The 16,938-nt window shown below is 38.5% G+C and overlaps 1 protein-coding gene across 11 annotated transcripts in view; it reads right to left on the bottom strand.

Annotated features, from left to right (window-relative positions):
• Positions 1-16,648, bottom strand: part of TCF12 (transcription factor 12) — a 387,457-nt gene extending 370,809 nt beyond the window's left edge. For 2 of the 11 annotated variants that reach the window (XM_027123123.1, XM_027123118.1), the window contains exons 1-3: positions 16,347-16,643; positions 15,260-15,356; positions 14,267-14,339 (exon numbers count right to left, since the gene is read on the bottom strand). Coding sequence is in view for 8 of the 11 variants with exons in the window: in XM_027123118.1 (XP_026978919.1) it covers positions 14,267-14,339; positions 15,260-15,334 (148 nt within the window). In the remaining 3 variants the exon portion in view is untranslated. Of the gene's footprint in view, positions 1-14,266; positions 14,340-15,259; positions 15,357-16,346 lie in introns of those variants that run through there. The other 9 variants (XM_027123117.1, XM_027123129.1, XM_027123116.1 and 6 more) reach the window with 8 other exon arrangements.
• Between the last annotated feature and the right edge of the window lie 290 nt (positions 16,649-16,938).

Here is a 16,938-nt window from a genome sequence, read left to right as displayed (position 1 = left end):
GCTGGCCATAACTGCCTTATTGGCTTTAGCTTTGCCTTCAGGAGCAAAGAAGAACAAGTACTTTCCTTTACCCGAGAGTCCTTTAAATATCTGGAAGCCATATTTTTACAAAATTATGACCTGAAATGGCTGGAAAAGATTTCATAAAGGAAAGGGGGCTCAAATGGCACAAAAATGGCAAGTAAATATTCCAGTTTGTAAGAAAAGAATAACTAGAGGCAGGAGGTCAGGTAAAGAACAGTGCAACTGAACCATACAATTCAGACTGGGGAGTAGTGAGTATAAAACTGGCTAAAGTAAGTTCCTATCAGATTATTAAAGAACTTAAATGCCAAGGTAGGACTTCTGTTTGTTTTGATAGCCAATAGGGAACACATGTAGACTCTTGAGACAAACCACAGGAGAAAGATGTTTTAAAGATATGAGGATTGTGTTTTGGACTAAACATTTGGATCCTCCCAAAATTCATCTACTGAAGCCAATATTTGGAGATGAGGCCTTTGATAGGTAATTAGGGTTAAATGAGGTCATGAGGCTGGGGCCCCTGTGATGGCATTAGTGCCCTTATAAGAAAGGACACCAGAGAGTTCTCTCTCCCTTATCCCCTCTCACTCACACACTGAGGAAAGGCTATGTGAGAACACAGCAAAAAGGCAGCCCGTAAGCCAGGAAGAGTTGACATCAGAACCTGACAACTCTGGTACCCTGATCTTAGACTTCTAGCCTCCAGAACTGTTGGAAAATAAATTGCTGCTGTTTAAGCCATCCAGTCTGTGGTATTTTGTTATGGCAGCCTGTGCAGACTAAGACAGACTGGAAAAGAGAGCAAATGGCAGCAAGGAGGCCAAGTAAGAAGACTACTACAATGTCCAGTGGTGAAGTAACAGATAACAGCAGTAGCAGCAAGAATGCAGAAGTCATCAATTACCTATGAAAGAAAAATAAGCTACTTCACCTGGCCCCAGGGTTCTTAGAAATTATATTCAGGAACCCTAGCTATCCACTTCCAACGTCCTTAGTTTTTCTGTTTCACCTACCATCTACTCTCATGTCACTGCAATTTAATAACGATCTTTCAAGAGGACATTAGGAATTATTACAATCAGAAGGCCCCAGAACTTTCTTGACTCTTGTCAAGTGACTGTCAAATCATCCTATAATCCTAAACCCAGTCACTGTCTCATCCTAAAGAACAACCAGCAAATACCTCCAATGGAGCCTATCAGTCCACAGGCCTCCACCAAAACCACCCCAATAGCGGTACTGACTCTGGGTTCCATCAAGTTTGAATTTGTTGATTTCCTTCTTTAAAACAAAGTGAAAAGTTCTAAACAATACAATCCCATAAATACATACATACATGGAGTCAGTAAAAACCTCAATATTTCCCAATAAAAGGTGGCCTAGGTGTTTTATATACCCAGACAAGCACACTAATTGGAAAGGGGCAGCGCTGGGACTGGGAAAGCCCTCATCTTCCCTAATCACAAAGAACCTGGAAAAATAGCACCAGCACACAGCCCCAGCCCTGATACCTTGTCATTTACGGATAAGACTAAGTCAACCCTTCCTGCTTCCAGCAGAGGCATACAGCAGAAGAGAGTTCCACTTGCATTTCCCAACCTCATCCTTGCACCCTCTCATCCTCACTCAGGAGTATACCAAGGCCACCACATCCAGTACTTTAAAATCTTCAAAAGGTTAACTCTTACTGACACTAAAGTTTTGTTCAGATTACTGCTCATCAAACAAAGCAAAAACTTTCCTAAGAACTATTCAACTGTCACCCTACTTAAGCCTGTGGTTAACCTTGTTACTACAACAGATCCTCAACAAGGATTTAAAGCTAAGCTGAGGGGACTTCCCTGGTGGTCCAGTGGTTAAGAATCCACCTTCCAATTCAGGGGACTCGGGTTCGATCCCTGGTCGGGGAACTAATATCCCACATGCCGCGGGGCAACTAAGCCTGCGCGCCGCAACTAAGCCTGCGCTCTAGAGCCTGTGTGCCACAACTAGAGAGAAGTCTGTGAGCCATAACGAAGAGCCCACCCACCACAACGAAAGATCCCCCATGCCGCCACTAAGACCCGATGCAGCCAAATGAATAAATATTTTAAAAATAAATAAAAAATAAAACTAAGCTGAGAATACAGGACTCAAAGGTACTAATTTGGGGGCTCTATGGTTTAAGATACATTAACAGAGTTTACTTTATTGCTTTAACTTCCCTCATCTAACCAAAAAGAGAAAGAACTCATCTGAAGAATTCTGAGATTGACTGTTGGAAATGTATGAGTTTTGCATGAATAGTCATTCATTCCACAACTTGTGAACTTGGAATCCCTTCAAGAGTTGCTATGCCACCTAACATAAGACAACTAATATTCGTACAGAATCACAAAACTCCACGTTTTAGAAATAATTTCCTTAAAAATTATTTAATTTCATGACTTTCACAACCCCTTAGGCAGTATTTTTATTCTCCTCATTTTAGACATGAGATAGACTCAGAGAAGTTAACATATTGCCGTAGGATCACAAATCTGGTAAATGATAAAGCCAACAATGAATCAAAACTTTGTGACTCCAAACTCCTCCCCTTTCCAGCATACCACAATGTGTCTCTCTCTGTTCTCCACCACCTTAAACAAACCATTCTACACAGACCAATAAAAAAACAACAGCGCATTAGTGTGTTCTCTCAAATGCCTACTGATGCTCTTCAACAAAATGAAAGCCCAGTCTACTTTAAATAAATAATAATACAAAATGGACTAATCAGCACCCTCTTTAAATCTTTTCATTTTACTGCACTGAAAAGTCTGTTGCCAAAATTAAATTTTAACAACTTCCATTAAAACCTCTTCTATATGTTTAATAACACTTTTAAACTACCCTTGGAATAACTATTTTCCATCTGCTTTTACTTGCCTTTATAACTAAACAAACACTAAATCTTTGAAAAGGGGGAAGTGAAAATAATGAATTTTCCACACTATAAAACAACCATTCTTTTCTATGGCCTCAACTAAATAATAGCTGTGAATATTCCAATATCTTACAACTATCAAATTTCATCTTCCTCCCAAGGCACAAAGTCTGATGACAGCTAAACAATAAAAGAAGACCACACACAAAAAGAATTATACTCTCCTAAAGACATTTTGGACTGTAGTTGTCTATATCTAATATCTTGTAATACCAACAAGAAAAGTTTTATTTTATGGAGGCTTTTGATTATTGTTTTCTTTTTAACAATAAATAAATCTTGAAGCACTTTCTTTTGGAGATTATCAGCATGGCACCATTTAAGCCTCCAGTTACAACAAAAAATTTTAAAGATTTCTGGAGATATTAAATTCCTCCTCATGACAAACCGTACTCTGGTGTAGATTGGTATCAGTGCAGGTGCAACTATGACTGATTAGTTTGCTACTTCTGAGGGGCAATAAGAAACCACAGGCAAATGTGTATCACTGTTGATTTCTCTATTTCCTCTGTAAAATGAACAATTACCAACTTCCTACAAGAATTATGAACTAAATAGTGAATGACTAAAAATTTATGAAGCACATTTATCATTATTGATTTTTTTAAAATAATAAGACTCCTCCCATTCCCCCAATCATTCACTGGGTAAAGTCCCACTGCTCTACAACTTGTTCAGCAAGTCTCAGAGTCTACTCACTCCGGCAATACTCTGAAGTTTGACAAGAGATGTTATATAAAGTATGAAGGCAAGACAGACCCTGGCTGTATGGCCTGTTCTGTGTTCCCACAGCAGGGAATCTCAAACCTCTACAAACTTTATGTGGATTTAATTATTCAATATTATATAATGATTCTTCAGACAGTAACACTGGTAATGCTACAGGGAACAGGTCTGCAAGGGAACCAGAAAAGTCAGTATAGTCAACTGACCTGCCTCTCAAAACAGATACACAAAGACTAGTTTATTACACACTCACTTCATTGCTACTTTCATAGTTATATTAAACAGTAATGGGACTGAGCTGATGACAGGCTCCTGAGGAAAATTTCATACACTCATTAGAATCACAATTTGTTTTTAATGAAGATACCTTTAATGAATATACTGCAGGAATAAACATCATGCTACTAACCTATGAAAACTTTTAACCAATATAAAAGTAGAGAATAAAATTACCAAAGACTGGTTTTGTTGTCTGTCCTCTATGAAACCAAATCTTAGCTCCTCCTTTTCTTCATGAATATGACTTGTAGGATTTTCTTCTGTTTGCTCTCACACAGTTAAATCTGGATAAGAGTCAAGGCTGAGGCTTTATCTTGGAGGTAATAGCATGCTGCTGATTTTTTATATATGTATATACACATAATTATTTCTTACTTGGTTTTATGTATTTACGTAAATATATCTGTTAGCATCCTGAAATTTTCCATGCAAAATGACCAGGGAAATATCACTACACTCCTTGGCCCAAAAGATGAAAAGCTTATACCTCCTCAAAATGAAAACTGACTTCCTAAAACAATGTATAGGGCAAACTTTTCAAACCACAAAGCTCAGTCCGAAAAGCTTATACTGTATTCCAAGAAGAATTTCCTTTATATTAACAAGTCCACCACAATTTTTTTCTGTATTTAAAATAACTGTCTCTAGCCTAGACTTTTAGTCCAAAAGAGAAATTCTTATTTTGAGTCGAAAACAACAACAGTGGGGAGGGGGTGAGGGAGATTCTCTCTCACACACACACACACACACACACACACACACACACACACACACAAACACACACACAGAAGGGGAGGTCTATAACACCTTTTTGGAAATCCATGGGGCCGGGTGGGTTTTAGAATTCCATTTTTCAGATTTTAGAAAAGAAATACAGTATACAAACCATACCATACAAATCACCCCCAGCACCTGGTAATCATACAGTAACTAGAAAAATAAGAAATGTTAATGGCCTCCCTTCAGATAAGATCGAATCTTGCCACTAAAATAATTTATGCTGAATTTAAAGGAAAAAATTTGATTCATATCTTTTCCGATTTCAAAATGGCAGATCAGTGATTGTGGACCTTTGGCAAGTAAAAAGGTGGTCTTGACATATCATAAATAAACTGTGCTATCACCTAAAATAAAAAGAACTAGCTGATGCTTAAATAAGAGACACTTAGGATATTTAATAAAGTCTTAAAGTGGATCTAATTACTTGCCTAGTTGGAAAAGCATAATCAATTCAAGCTGCCTATAAGTTGCCACCAAGAGATTCAACATGCATCATCTTCCCCCTTTAACTTTATTCCAAATTGGGACCAACACTGAAAAACATTTTCCAAAACCTAAGTATGTCAAAGTCAGCTGGATACAGTAGGGTTTCCAAATAGCAAAAATCTAAGAGGACCTCCTAACTCAGGAGAACTCAATGATTTTCATCCCTTGTTTATGAATGCCCATATAAACTCAGATTCTCTAAACTAACTTGTGGCCAAATCATGTTTCTGCCATAAGTTCAAAGTGAGCCTAGCATTTTTTCCTCTCCAGTAGCATAGTAAACCCTTTTTTTTATTCCCAACCATCTCAAAACAACATACGCCTCAGAACAGAGAGGCTGGATGACTGTAATTCCCTCCAAGCAGGGATCCCCATGGTGTCCCACCACTAACTCACAACTCTTGCTGAGAGCAGCAGCACATATGCTCATTGATTAGAGTTGTGTGATCAGATTAAGTTCAACCTGTGTTCTCTACATTAACCACCAGTGAAGTGGCGGAAGGGTCATCATGAGTTGATCCTGCTCATTTTAAAGCCTCACAATGGCTCACTGGCAAAACCACCAGAAGAAAACAAGTGAACAACTTCTGAGGGAGGCTAATGCCAGAAAGACTTCCTTTGAGTAACTGGAATAATTTTTCAAATTCAGAGTATTCCCTCAGTTCAAATTCACACACTTTCATAACACCTAAAACAGATCTGAGAAAATGACATCTTGGGCCAGCTTTCTTCATTTTTAATAACCAAAAATAAGGTATAGTAGTGGGTTTTTTTTTTTAAAAAAGGTAGTATTTTCTGTCCTGTGCCTTATCTCAAATTGTTTTTTTATTTTATTTTGAAGGTTTCATCCCTGAGTCACTGTCCAATGCAATAAAAATTAGTAACCAATCGCTAATCTGTTTTCATTTCTGTGTGATCTTTAAGTCCCCAATCAGCTTATAGTAGCTTGGATGACTCACCATGGTCTTTATGAGAGCACATTTTTAACCTGGAACACATGAGAGCACATTTTAAACACGGAACAAAAAAATCAAAGCTCTCCCTGTAAAAACATACAAGTCAGGGGTATGTGAAAAAATCACAGGATGATCTGGATAGAAAAAGAAAACAGAAGTTCAAATGACAGTTATATATATTACCAACAAATTTCTCTGTGCTTCAGCTTACAGAATAACAATTTGCTCCCTACCAAAACAACCCCCCTCCCCCAATGTAACATTCCCTTTTCATAGATTTTTGTAGGAGCAAGAAAAGATCCAAGATAAAGACAGCCAAAGAAAATACACTCTAAGGCTGGTCTTCTCACTGAAGAAAGGATAGTATAGGACTGCATCCCACTCCACCCTGGCCTCTACCCCCAAAGATACAAAGGAAAACAGGAGGAAGGCAATGTCATAAGCTAAACTCAATGCATCTTCCTAGAACTTCAGTTTTACTTAATGATTAATTAAAACATATTTCTATTACAACAAATATGTTTGTGCTAGGGAGTAGAAAGTAAAATGCACATGAAGATTTTTAAGATAAGATTTCTTCTGCTCATTTACAATGTGTTGCTTCAGGCTACCAGGGGAGTTTATGCTCCTTCCCTGCCATTAAGAAAAAAGTGGAGAAGCTCTACCCTAGAGACTCATTCTCTCCAACCTGTCTCCCAGCTATTCTACCCTCTCAGGTCACATCATTTTTATTTTATTTATTTATTTATACTACACTTCATTCTAGAAAGGAAAATTTTCAAGCAGACAGAGAGCAATATAAAGAAAACCCTACATCCAAGTGGCGATGCCTAAACATGAAAGAGGGTTTTCAAAAGGTGTACACATTTCTGTTTACCATTCTGTACTATACAATATGTAGTCCACAAAATAATAGTATTAAGAAAAAATGAGCTACAAAAAATAAAGGTAAGGTTATTAGGTACCTAATGACCTTTCAAAACTATTCTTCAGCCTGATTTTGGCACTAGAAAGCAACTCTGACATGTTGCCCTTGGGGGGCATTTCCTCACCCTCCCCATCGCCATAAAACATCACATCATTTTATCTAAAGTAAAATGAGGTAATGCCTATAAAGAGCTTAGCAAAGCACCTAGCATATGATAATAGTTCAATAAACACTGGCTATAATACTGGTTATAATTATTACTATTAATAATAATATTACATTAGTATTACTTCAGCGGGTGCCATAGGCAGCTACAATTTTTGAATCTACAGTGTAGCAGGCAATATATAAAGATAATCTTATTTGATCCTCATAAGGATTCTGAAGGTAAGCATTATTATCCACTCTTCATAAAGGAAAAAGTATGCTCAGATCATTTAAATGACTTGCCTAGGGCCACCCAGCTAATAAGTTGCAAAGCACTGTTCCAATCTAGTCATCTGGCTCCTGAACCCAATTCTTCCCACTGCACTATACTACCTCTCTTATAAAAAGTCAAGAATTCAAGGGCTCTCTCACTGATAGACTCCAACTAGATTCCACTCCATTTCAATAAGCACAGGTCAAAGAATGACAGGAATTCCCTCCAGTCAACAGACAACCAAATTACATACAAATACAAATCTGCACCAAATGTCATCAAACACTCCATCCATAAACTAATAAAAATTTGTATTTTTACATTAAATAATCAACCAAAGTCACTAATTCTATACATCTAACTCCACCATTAACATCAATTCTTGACCTGATCATTTATCTCCCTCTGAATTCATTTCCCTAAGGGTATTCATTCACTCACTTAGTTTTAATTATAACTTGTAGGAACAAAAACCCAAATCTACATCTCCTATCCAAAGGAAACTGAAGTGTAGATAAAAATATATGCATGTACAAAAAGGTATTCACTATCATATTTTTTATAATAACAAAACGCAAATCAACAAACAAAATCTCTAAACGTCAAGCAGTAAGATAACTGATTTGATAAGTTATGCTATATTCATCCCATGTAATAATACCATACAATAATTTTAAATAGAGCTTACGAAGAACCTTTAAGAACATGAGAAAATGCTCATAACATCAAGTGAAATAAAAAAGCAGGACATGAAATGAAACCATCAGTAAGCTCTCAACTTTGCAAACACAGAACAGGAAAAAAAGACTAAAAGGAAATAAATCAAAATGTAACAATTTTCTCTGTATAGTAAAATAACCTGTGTCTTTTTTCCCTTGTTGCTTTTTCTGTTCTCCAATTTTCTTTTCAATGATGATTATGTATTAATTTTACAGCCAGAAAAGAGTTTTTTTAACCAAAATTTTTAACTCATCTTGCAGCACTCTTCTCTCATAAATCCCCAAGTTAGCCAAGAGTCCCAAGTCATGTGAAATTTAAAATGCTCAAAACATACCAGCATCTTTATATTTTTTTTTTTCTCCAGCACTACTACCCTCCAATTATGCCAGAACTGCAAAAGTAATTTCTCTTACCTATAGAAATCCAGTCCTTCAAATTCTGTCAATCCTTTTCTTCTGGTATTTTTCCTTCTTACTTCCTATTTTCCCTTCCTACTTCCTATACTAATACCAAGTCCAAACCTTCACCAGCTCATCCCTAGATTAGCACAATAGCCTCCTGAATAAGTAAATGCCTTCCTTATTCTATTGCCTCACCACTAACAATTCACTCCACCACAGTTGACTCTGTGCCAGATACTGTTCCTGGAGCTTTACTTGTATTAACTCGGTTAACATTCATAACGACTCTATGAGGATGGCTAGTATTATTAGTCCTATTTTACAGATTAAGAAATAGAAGCACAGAGAGGTTAAGATACATACCCAAGGTCACCAGCTAATAAATGGCAATGATTAGATTTGAATCCATGCAGTCTGGCTCCAGATAACAGTATATAAATATGAGCTACTCAAGGAGTGCAGGAGTGATAATCAATAAAAATCAGTTTCTCTTTCCCTGAACTGTGTACATACAGGCCCTTGGAGTAAGCCTTCCATTTCCGGGTCTCTTTTCATGCTATTCCACAACTGGGAGAACAGTTCTTCTCTTCCCTAATTCATTTTTCATATCTCCTTTAAAAGTCAACTTTAAATTCAACATTTTTGAGTTTTCCTTAAGCCAGTTCCCTCACTCCTCAGCACATTCCTACTCTTATGGACTCAATTTAACCTATATTAATGTGCAGTTGTTGACATTTTTTATGTTATAGAAGTTTACCTCACATTTTTACATTTTATCTTCCTGTCTAGATAATGAAATGCCTCCACTTTTTTTGGTCTATGTCCTTCTCCATTTGCCACCTTCCCAAAAGCCAGTAGAATAGCAACCAGCACAAAGTAAATACTAAATAAATATGTGGTTAACTGATAAATCTAAGATAAATATGGCTCAACTATTTAACAAAGCAGAAAGTCTTTTGAACTAATATATTTAAATGTATGTCTTCTTTTCATTTTATTCCCTAAGCACAAAAGCATTAGATTTGTAATTTCAACATTCCCATCCAAAAAACATATTCAAGCAATACCCAAAAGCAGTCCTATTAAATACTTTTTTTAAAAAGATATCCCACAAACTGTCCAGAAACTCCTTTTTTTTCCCCAGGAGACCTTTTCTAATAGTGTTATTTTACTCTCTTGTGGCAAGAGTTATCCAAGTCTTTGACAACACTAAGCAGGCAGTGACATTCCAGACGTGAGTATCAACTGTTTAAGAACAAAAAAAGACTATTTGGCTTTAATAAGAGATTATCATAAATAGGCCCATTAAATCTAAAATGTGAAAACAATTGTGTTTATATTTAAAGTTGAGTATCTTCATCTTTATCTTCTTATCCAAGAAAATGATTTTAAATGCTTAAATTGTTAACGAAAACAGATGGAAATAATAATTAATTAAAGGTATGGCTCACTGTATATAATAAACAAGTCTCTAAAATACTGTGACCTAATCAAACTGGTTTTCAAATCCATTCTAAGCCATGACTACTTAAAAGAGCACTATAGGAACTACTCCGAAAAGCACACAGTACTCATGGTTATAATCTTGTCTCTAATTTTTGTTTTCCAAGAACGTATTTTCATATACAGATTTTCTCTAAAAGACACCTTTGCTACTTAACTTTTACATTAAATGAGCCACCTAACAGTAGACCATATTTATCCTAAAATATTATATTTTTCCTCATATGCCTGCTGACTCTGCAGTTACTCTAATTCATCACTACAGCTCGCCAGAAGTAAATGTCTAATATGGTTCAGTTACCCAAATAACAGTAATAAATTTGAGTGTATATTACTATACACTATAGTTAACAAACTTCAACACTGATAGGTACACATATGAAACACATCCTACTCATAACTTTACAATACTTTAAGTGAAAAAGCTAAATCTAGTTTCCCCTCTATTTAAAATTACAATTCCTACTTATATTACACTTCAGTTAAAAAACACATTGGTAAAATTTTGGTGTTCTCTTCCTTGATATTTCAAATAATGCTTTAGCAATTTGAAAAGCTTACTCCATTTTAATTGAGTGAGTAGGTGTTTACTAATCATTCCCTTTTTTAAAAAAATTACTTGAGAAGTAGATACAGTTATAATAGGGAAACACCAGGAATCCTTGTGATGATGGAACTGTTCCTGTATCTTGAGAATAACACTGTCAATAACCTAGTTGTGATATTGTACCACAGTTTTACAAGATGTTACTGTTGCAGGAAACATGTTAAAGTAAAAGTGGGATCTCTGTATTGTTTCTTACAACTGCATATGAATCTACCATTATCTCAAAACAAAAAGTTTAATTTAAAAAAATACTGAAGAGTAATTTAATGAGAATTCATTTTTCTGGCCTCCCAGAAAATTTTTTGAAAATTCAGTATTTTCAAAAATCCCAAATGTGCATATGAAAATACCTCCCAAATGAAAAACTGTACTCCTTTTAAAAATTAAGAGCTAGAAAATCGTTCTTATAATTCTTTCCAAAAATCTTGAGCAAGAAGAAATCTATAGTGTTACAAAAGTCTGATTTGAACAAGGAAAAGTAAAAGCTTTACTTGCTTGTTAAAATAACTCTCTAGATAGAAATATAAGAGACAGACTCAATATATATAGATGGCTTACTAAACAAATTTATCCCACTCCCTTCCAACATCTCTTGTTACTTGGATTCAAAAACTAACAAAGGAAATTTTTCAGATATCATGTAAACATTTAAACTATGAAAAATTAAATCCAATATCACAATTTAGTTCTCCATACTCAATCCCTGAAGCTGGAGGGGACAGTGGATTTAAACACCAGAACTATTTCCACTTTGTCAATCCTTTCAACAAGCTTTCCTCCTATACACTGTCCTACAAAAGTGCCTCACCTTTAACTCCTACAGAGAGAAACCCCTGTCTCAAGGTCACCATAAGAATACCTCACAGCTTCTATCATACCAAACAGACAAATTCACAGTTGTATCATAATGCAAAGAAAATTAACACCCTTGATGAAAAAATATGACTATAAAAATTCCTCAAGACAAATAAGTAACAGAAAATACATATTAGCCTTTTCCATTGAGACTTTTGATGAAGTGTCGACTATCTTACAAGTTATATATCGCTTTAGGAATAAGATTTAAAAATAACATCACGTACTATAGCATATACACTGAAATTAACTCATCCTCAAAAAGGACAATCAATAAAGAAAATTATACACACAACTGTAGTTTTCATGAGGCAAAAGGCTTGGGATTTTGCAAATGTTACTTCAAAAACAAGGTAACTCTAATCTTTAAGTCACCTCTTCAGAAGGAAAGTCAGATCTTTAGCTCCTTATACACTGCAAATAATCAGGCATTAGGACATATTACATATCCTTTGACATGAGATCAGAAGATTATTAAAGTGTCAATAAAATATACAAATAAAACAATATTGCCATACCAACCTCTTTTAGACATTTCCTTTAAGATAAGAAATGGCTACAGGACCATATCTACCAGTATACTTTCATATAAAATGACTGCTTTGCTATTCTCCCTTCCCCCCAAAGCTAAATCCATTCACTGATTATTAGAGGTCATAGCTTTTTTTAATTACAATTTTTTCCTGAAATTTAAAACAAACCACATAGATAAAGATAAATATTCAAGTTCAAATTTTCAACAGATAAAAAAACCTAACAGTTTTAAAGCTAAAAATTTCCTGCTCTAAAGAATCAAATATTATGAACACTTCTACAATGTAGAAAAATAATTTTTTTCTTTGTGTAATGCATGCTACAGAAAGAAGGACCCACACTGTTCCAATGTCATGCTACAGTTCACTGAACTTTTTTTTTAATTTTAGACTACATATATCATACCTTAATTTTAAAAAGTAAAAAATATATATTTGCCCTTATTTTAAAAACAGAAAGTATTTCTAATAGCCAGTTTCTGAAGTTCATGTCCTTGATATCAATGAATGTCAGTTAAATATATTTTCTACAATTCAAGTCAGAGCTAACAGTCTGAAACAGCAATATCACTATTCATTTAATGAAATATACTAAGCATCTACTATGTATTAGACAAAGAAAATTTGAAAGTTCCTGAGAATGTATCAGTTGCAAAAATTGACATGTATTCAAAACAGTAGTAAAGAAAGAGAATATAGCCTTCTTCTTAATAATTTTCTTCTTAATAATAATTTTATTCTTAATAATTTTCTCTCCTCAACCCAAAAAAGCGATGATTTTCAAACCACTACCAATAAATGGATAGAGGTGGGAGAAGAGCTGGGGTTTGGCTGACATTTTATGATATCCTTTTGATTAAGGATAATATTAGTCTTTAGGATATTTAAAATTCAAAATGTTTTTATTTGAGATGTTAAACAACATGCTATATTTTCCCCTTAAGTTGTAATTTCATCATTAAAAATGAATTTTAGTAAATTAAGGTAGTGTATGATTTTTACATAGAAACTTGTTTTAATGTAAAGTGGTATAAAGGGTTAAATTGGTTATGAAATTAACCTTCTTTTCTGATGTTTTGCTCCCATAGTATCTTAAGAAGTCAACTATCATTTTACTAGGGGAAATAAAAAAGCACCGGTCAAAGAGGAATTACTGAGTTTCAGCCTAGAGATTTGACAGCTGGTTTTCTTATGTTGCTGTCTTGGCTTTTGTTTTTGTTTTTTTTTTTTACCTCTTCCCGCACTAAGGAATAAATCTAAGTTAAACAGAAAATGATAGCTTTTGTACACTAGAATGGACCTTGCTTCTGGAACATTTATTTTTTAAAAATCATGAGTATAACTAAGTAAGAAAAACCAAAAATGCACACTTAAGAAATATAGGATAAATGTTAATAATGGAGTAGAGTAGTTATAAATATACAGAAAGTAAATTTGAGGACGAAAGCACTAGTGTAGAACTAGGAATCTAATTTAACTTACGCTAAACATCCTAATGTAACATGAACGTAGGACAGAATTCAATCATCTGTGTTATTTGAAAGTACATCTAACTTTCTATTCATTCATTTGTAACATTTCAAATAACTGTGCACAAAATTGTTAATTTCCTGAAGACTTCCAAAAGGAATAGCCATCTTTTAAAATAAGTGTTACTAATTACTGCTTGACTCAATTTCACTTTTCATATACATATTTTAAATAACATTATTTTACCAACTCTTTAGAATCCAAAAGTTTAATAACATTAATGGGCTAAAATTTAGAAAATTTTTAAAATACAAATATTTAAATAAACAATTTAAAAAAAAATACTACACATGGACCAAAGAGCATTTTCTTCTGGTACTTTTCTAAATACAGAGGCATGCTATAATCCCTTGCACTCAAACAAGATAATGTTCAATTTAAAAATTCAGAGAAAAGAGAACAAATTTTAAATTCACATTGAAATTCTTGAAGAAATGTCAATGGATCCTTAAAGGAACAGCCCACATTTGGGGCTTGTTTGTTTTTGTTTATAGTTTTAACTAGACATCACAACACCAAAATATGAGTTTCTGATTTTAGACATGATCTTACCTGATCCGCTGAACTGACTGCTTCCCAGTGTCGTTGGTCTGGTTTTCCCACTATTAACAGGTGGGGAAAACATCTGCAAAATAATCCAAACGCATCTGTTAGTTGTGAAATTCTTCTAGATTCCTTGCAAACAAAAGTCCACCAAGAGTCAATTAGTTGCTGTATTTCAGAGGGAAGTTAAAATAAAATTGGATATATACATTCATACCCAGAAAAGCAAATACATTTAGTGATATTATTTCCTCACACTATTTGGAAATACTGGCTATCTTCTGTTCTGAAAACCCAGTCAGTTACATGAGAGATTCTAAGATTATTAAGTTTAAGTGGTAAGTTTCTGTCAATGATCTTCGCTTTGTACCAGCAGTTAATAAAGGAATTCAACGCATTAGAAATAAGGGCAGTGGGGCCAGCTGATATTTTTAAGTCACTCAATTATTTCCCATGTTAAGAAAATTTTAAATGTACATACACATATGTACTTCTTGTATATGCATATCTTCACACACATACACACATGTATAAGTACATATATATTTATATTAAAATGGTTCAACCCAAAAGGCTGGGAATCCTAGCCCTTCACTAGCTTTCCTGTAACTGACATCTTTCAGGTACTATAAACTATACATCTTGAAAAGGGAAATGGTTAGGAGTGTTGAAGAAAAAACAATTTTTTTTCATACGAAGTTCAAAATCCCTAATAATCATCAGGGTCAGAGGATGACTCAACCAAAGCTCAAGATTACGCTGTTCTCCTTTTAACTGGCTAAATCAAATGACCCCTCTGGCATTAAAGTTTTAAATCTGCAAGTCTAGACATTACATCAAAGTTCAGGTGTCCAACTTGGGGGAGCTGGACTCCAGCCCTGAGAACTACTGCTCAAAGCAGATGGAGTTCACGCTGCTTAGTCTCCACGTCGCTCTCCCCCCTTTCTTTCTTTTTCTGTAAACCTCAGCGGAACCCCAAGATGCCGCAGAAAGCTCTCATACCGCACTGAAGTCCAGCAGGTCGCTCAGCTCCTTATCGGTCCCTATAGCAGCCATGCGCTGCTGCTGGGGATTCATCTTCGGCCACTTCTAGCAGGTCCTAAGGCAGAGGAAAGAGGCTCAGCGAGAGACCACCGAGGCCCAAAGTGTGTACGGGAATGGAGAGAGGCGTAGAAGAAGAGGAAAAACGCCGGGCTGCCTTCCAATATCCTACTCGTTCCCCACCGCCGCGCGGGCAGGGGGCAGGAGAGCCCGGTGCCCGCGCCGGGTCCGTGAATCCACGCGTTTCTCGGCCCGGCCCGGGAGCTACGCGGCGGCTCCCGCAACTCGCCGCCTCTCCCGCAAGTTTCCGAGCCCGCCCCTGCCCCCTCCCCGGCGCCCCCTACCCCGCGCAGCCGCGGGGTGCCGGACGCGCGGGGCCCGGCCGGGGCGGGGGTCTCGAGGGGCGGGGATGAGGGGCGATCGGGCATCCAGCGAGCGGAGCGGCGGCGAGGGGAGTAGCGAAGTGACTCTCTGGCTCGGCAACAATAGAACTGACAAGTTGCAGGGAACGCGCCGCTCGCAGGCCCGCGTCTGCGGCCGCCGCCGCCGCCCGGATGTCCCCCGCGGGCCCCGGGGGTCGGAAAGCACACCCCCCCCCCCGCGCGCGCGTCCGAGGGGCGTTTTTAAAAAGAAAACAGAAACACCGACAACTAGCCCCGCTCTTGCCCGGCGTCCTCCTCCCCCGGCTCGGCCTCCTCCCACTTTTGCTGCCCTGCCCGCGGCCGGCCGGCCCCGGACCTGCCTAACAATGAGCCTGGCTCGGCAGCCGAAGAACCCGCTCTCCCGCGCGCCCCGGAACCCCAGCCGAGCGCTGAGCGGGGCGCGCAGGCCGAGCGCGCCGCTCGCGGGCCTGGCCGCCCGCGACTCTTCACCTCCGCCCCCACTCCGTTCCCCAACTTGGAGGGGACCCCGAGTTCGCCTCTGTACAAAGGGGCGCGGAGTTGGGGCGCGGGCCGGGGGCGCCTCCGCTCCGCCAGGAACGCGGCGCCGCTCCGCAGCCCCCAGCCCCAACACAGCGTCCCCCTCCCGCTTGCCGGCCCGCAATTACCTGCCGCCCCGTCTCCGCATCCAACCACCCCGATTAAAGTTCACTTTGGCCGGGAGAGCGGGCTCGGACTTCCCCTTGCACGGCCCGGCGGTTCGGCTCACTTTCCCCCGCGCGAGCTTTCGGATCCGGGCGGGGGAGGCGGCTCTCAGGCCTGGCCGCCCCTTCCTCCCGGGGCGGGCTGGCGGTCCCCCCAGATAGAACTTGTGGGTCTCCTCAGGCGGACATTTTTTTCGCTGAGGCGGCCTCAGCACCGCGCTCGGCTCGGTTCTGGATCCCTCCGCGCCGGGAAGAGCCCCGGATTAACCCTTTCGTCCCCCGCCCGCTCCTGCCGCCTGCGCCGAGGAAGTGGGGCCAGCCGAGGGGGCGGGGAGGAGCCTGCGGGAACGGGGAGGGGCCGGCGCGCGGCTGGCGGACAAAGCCCGCGGTGGGGTGAGGCGGGCCGGAGTCGGAGCCGCTGGGGAGGGGCGGGAGCCACGAGCAGACACCCAGCGAGGTAGGGCTAGGCCGCCCGGGAGGACGCCTGGTCGGGCCCCTGGGAGAGGGTAGGCGGGCACCGTGGCGCCTCCCCTTGCTTGTCCTGCTCCGGCTTCCC

Source organism: Aethalodelphis obliquidens, unplaced genomic scaffold (assembly GCF_003676395.1).
Source record: "Aethalodelphis obliquidens isolate GAN/ISIS:26980383/991018 unplaced genomic scaffold, ASM367639v1 scaffold26, whole genome shotgun sequence".
Lineage (NCBI taxonomy): Eukaryota > Metazoa > Chordata > Mammalia > Artiodactyla > Delphinidae > Aethalodelphis > Aethalodelphis obliquidens.
The sequence above is the reverse complement of the archived record's forward strand: the minus strand, read 5'-3'. Positions and strand labels throughout refer to the sequence as shown.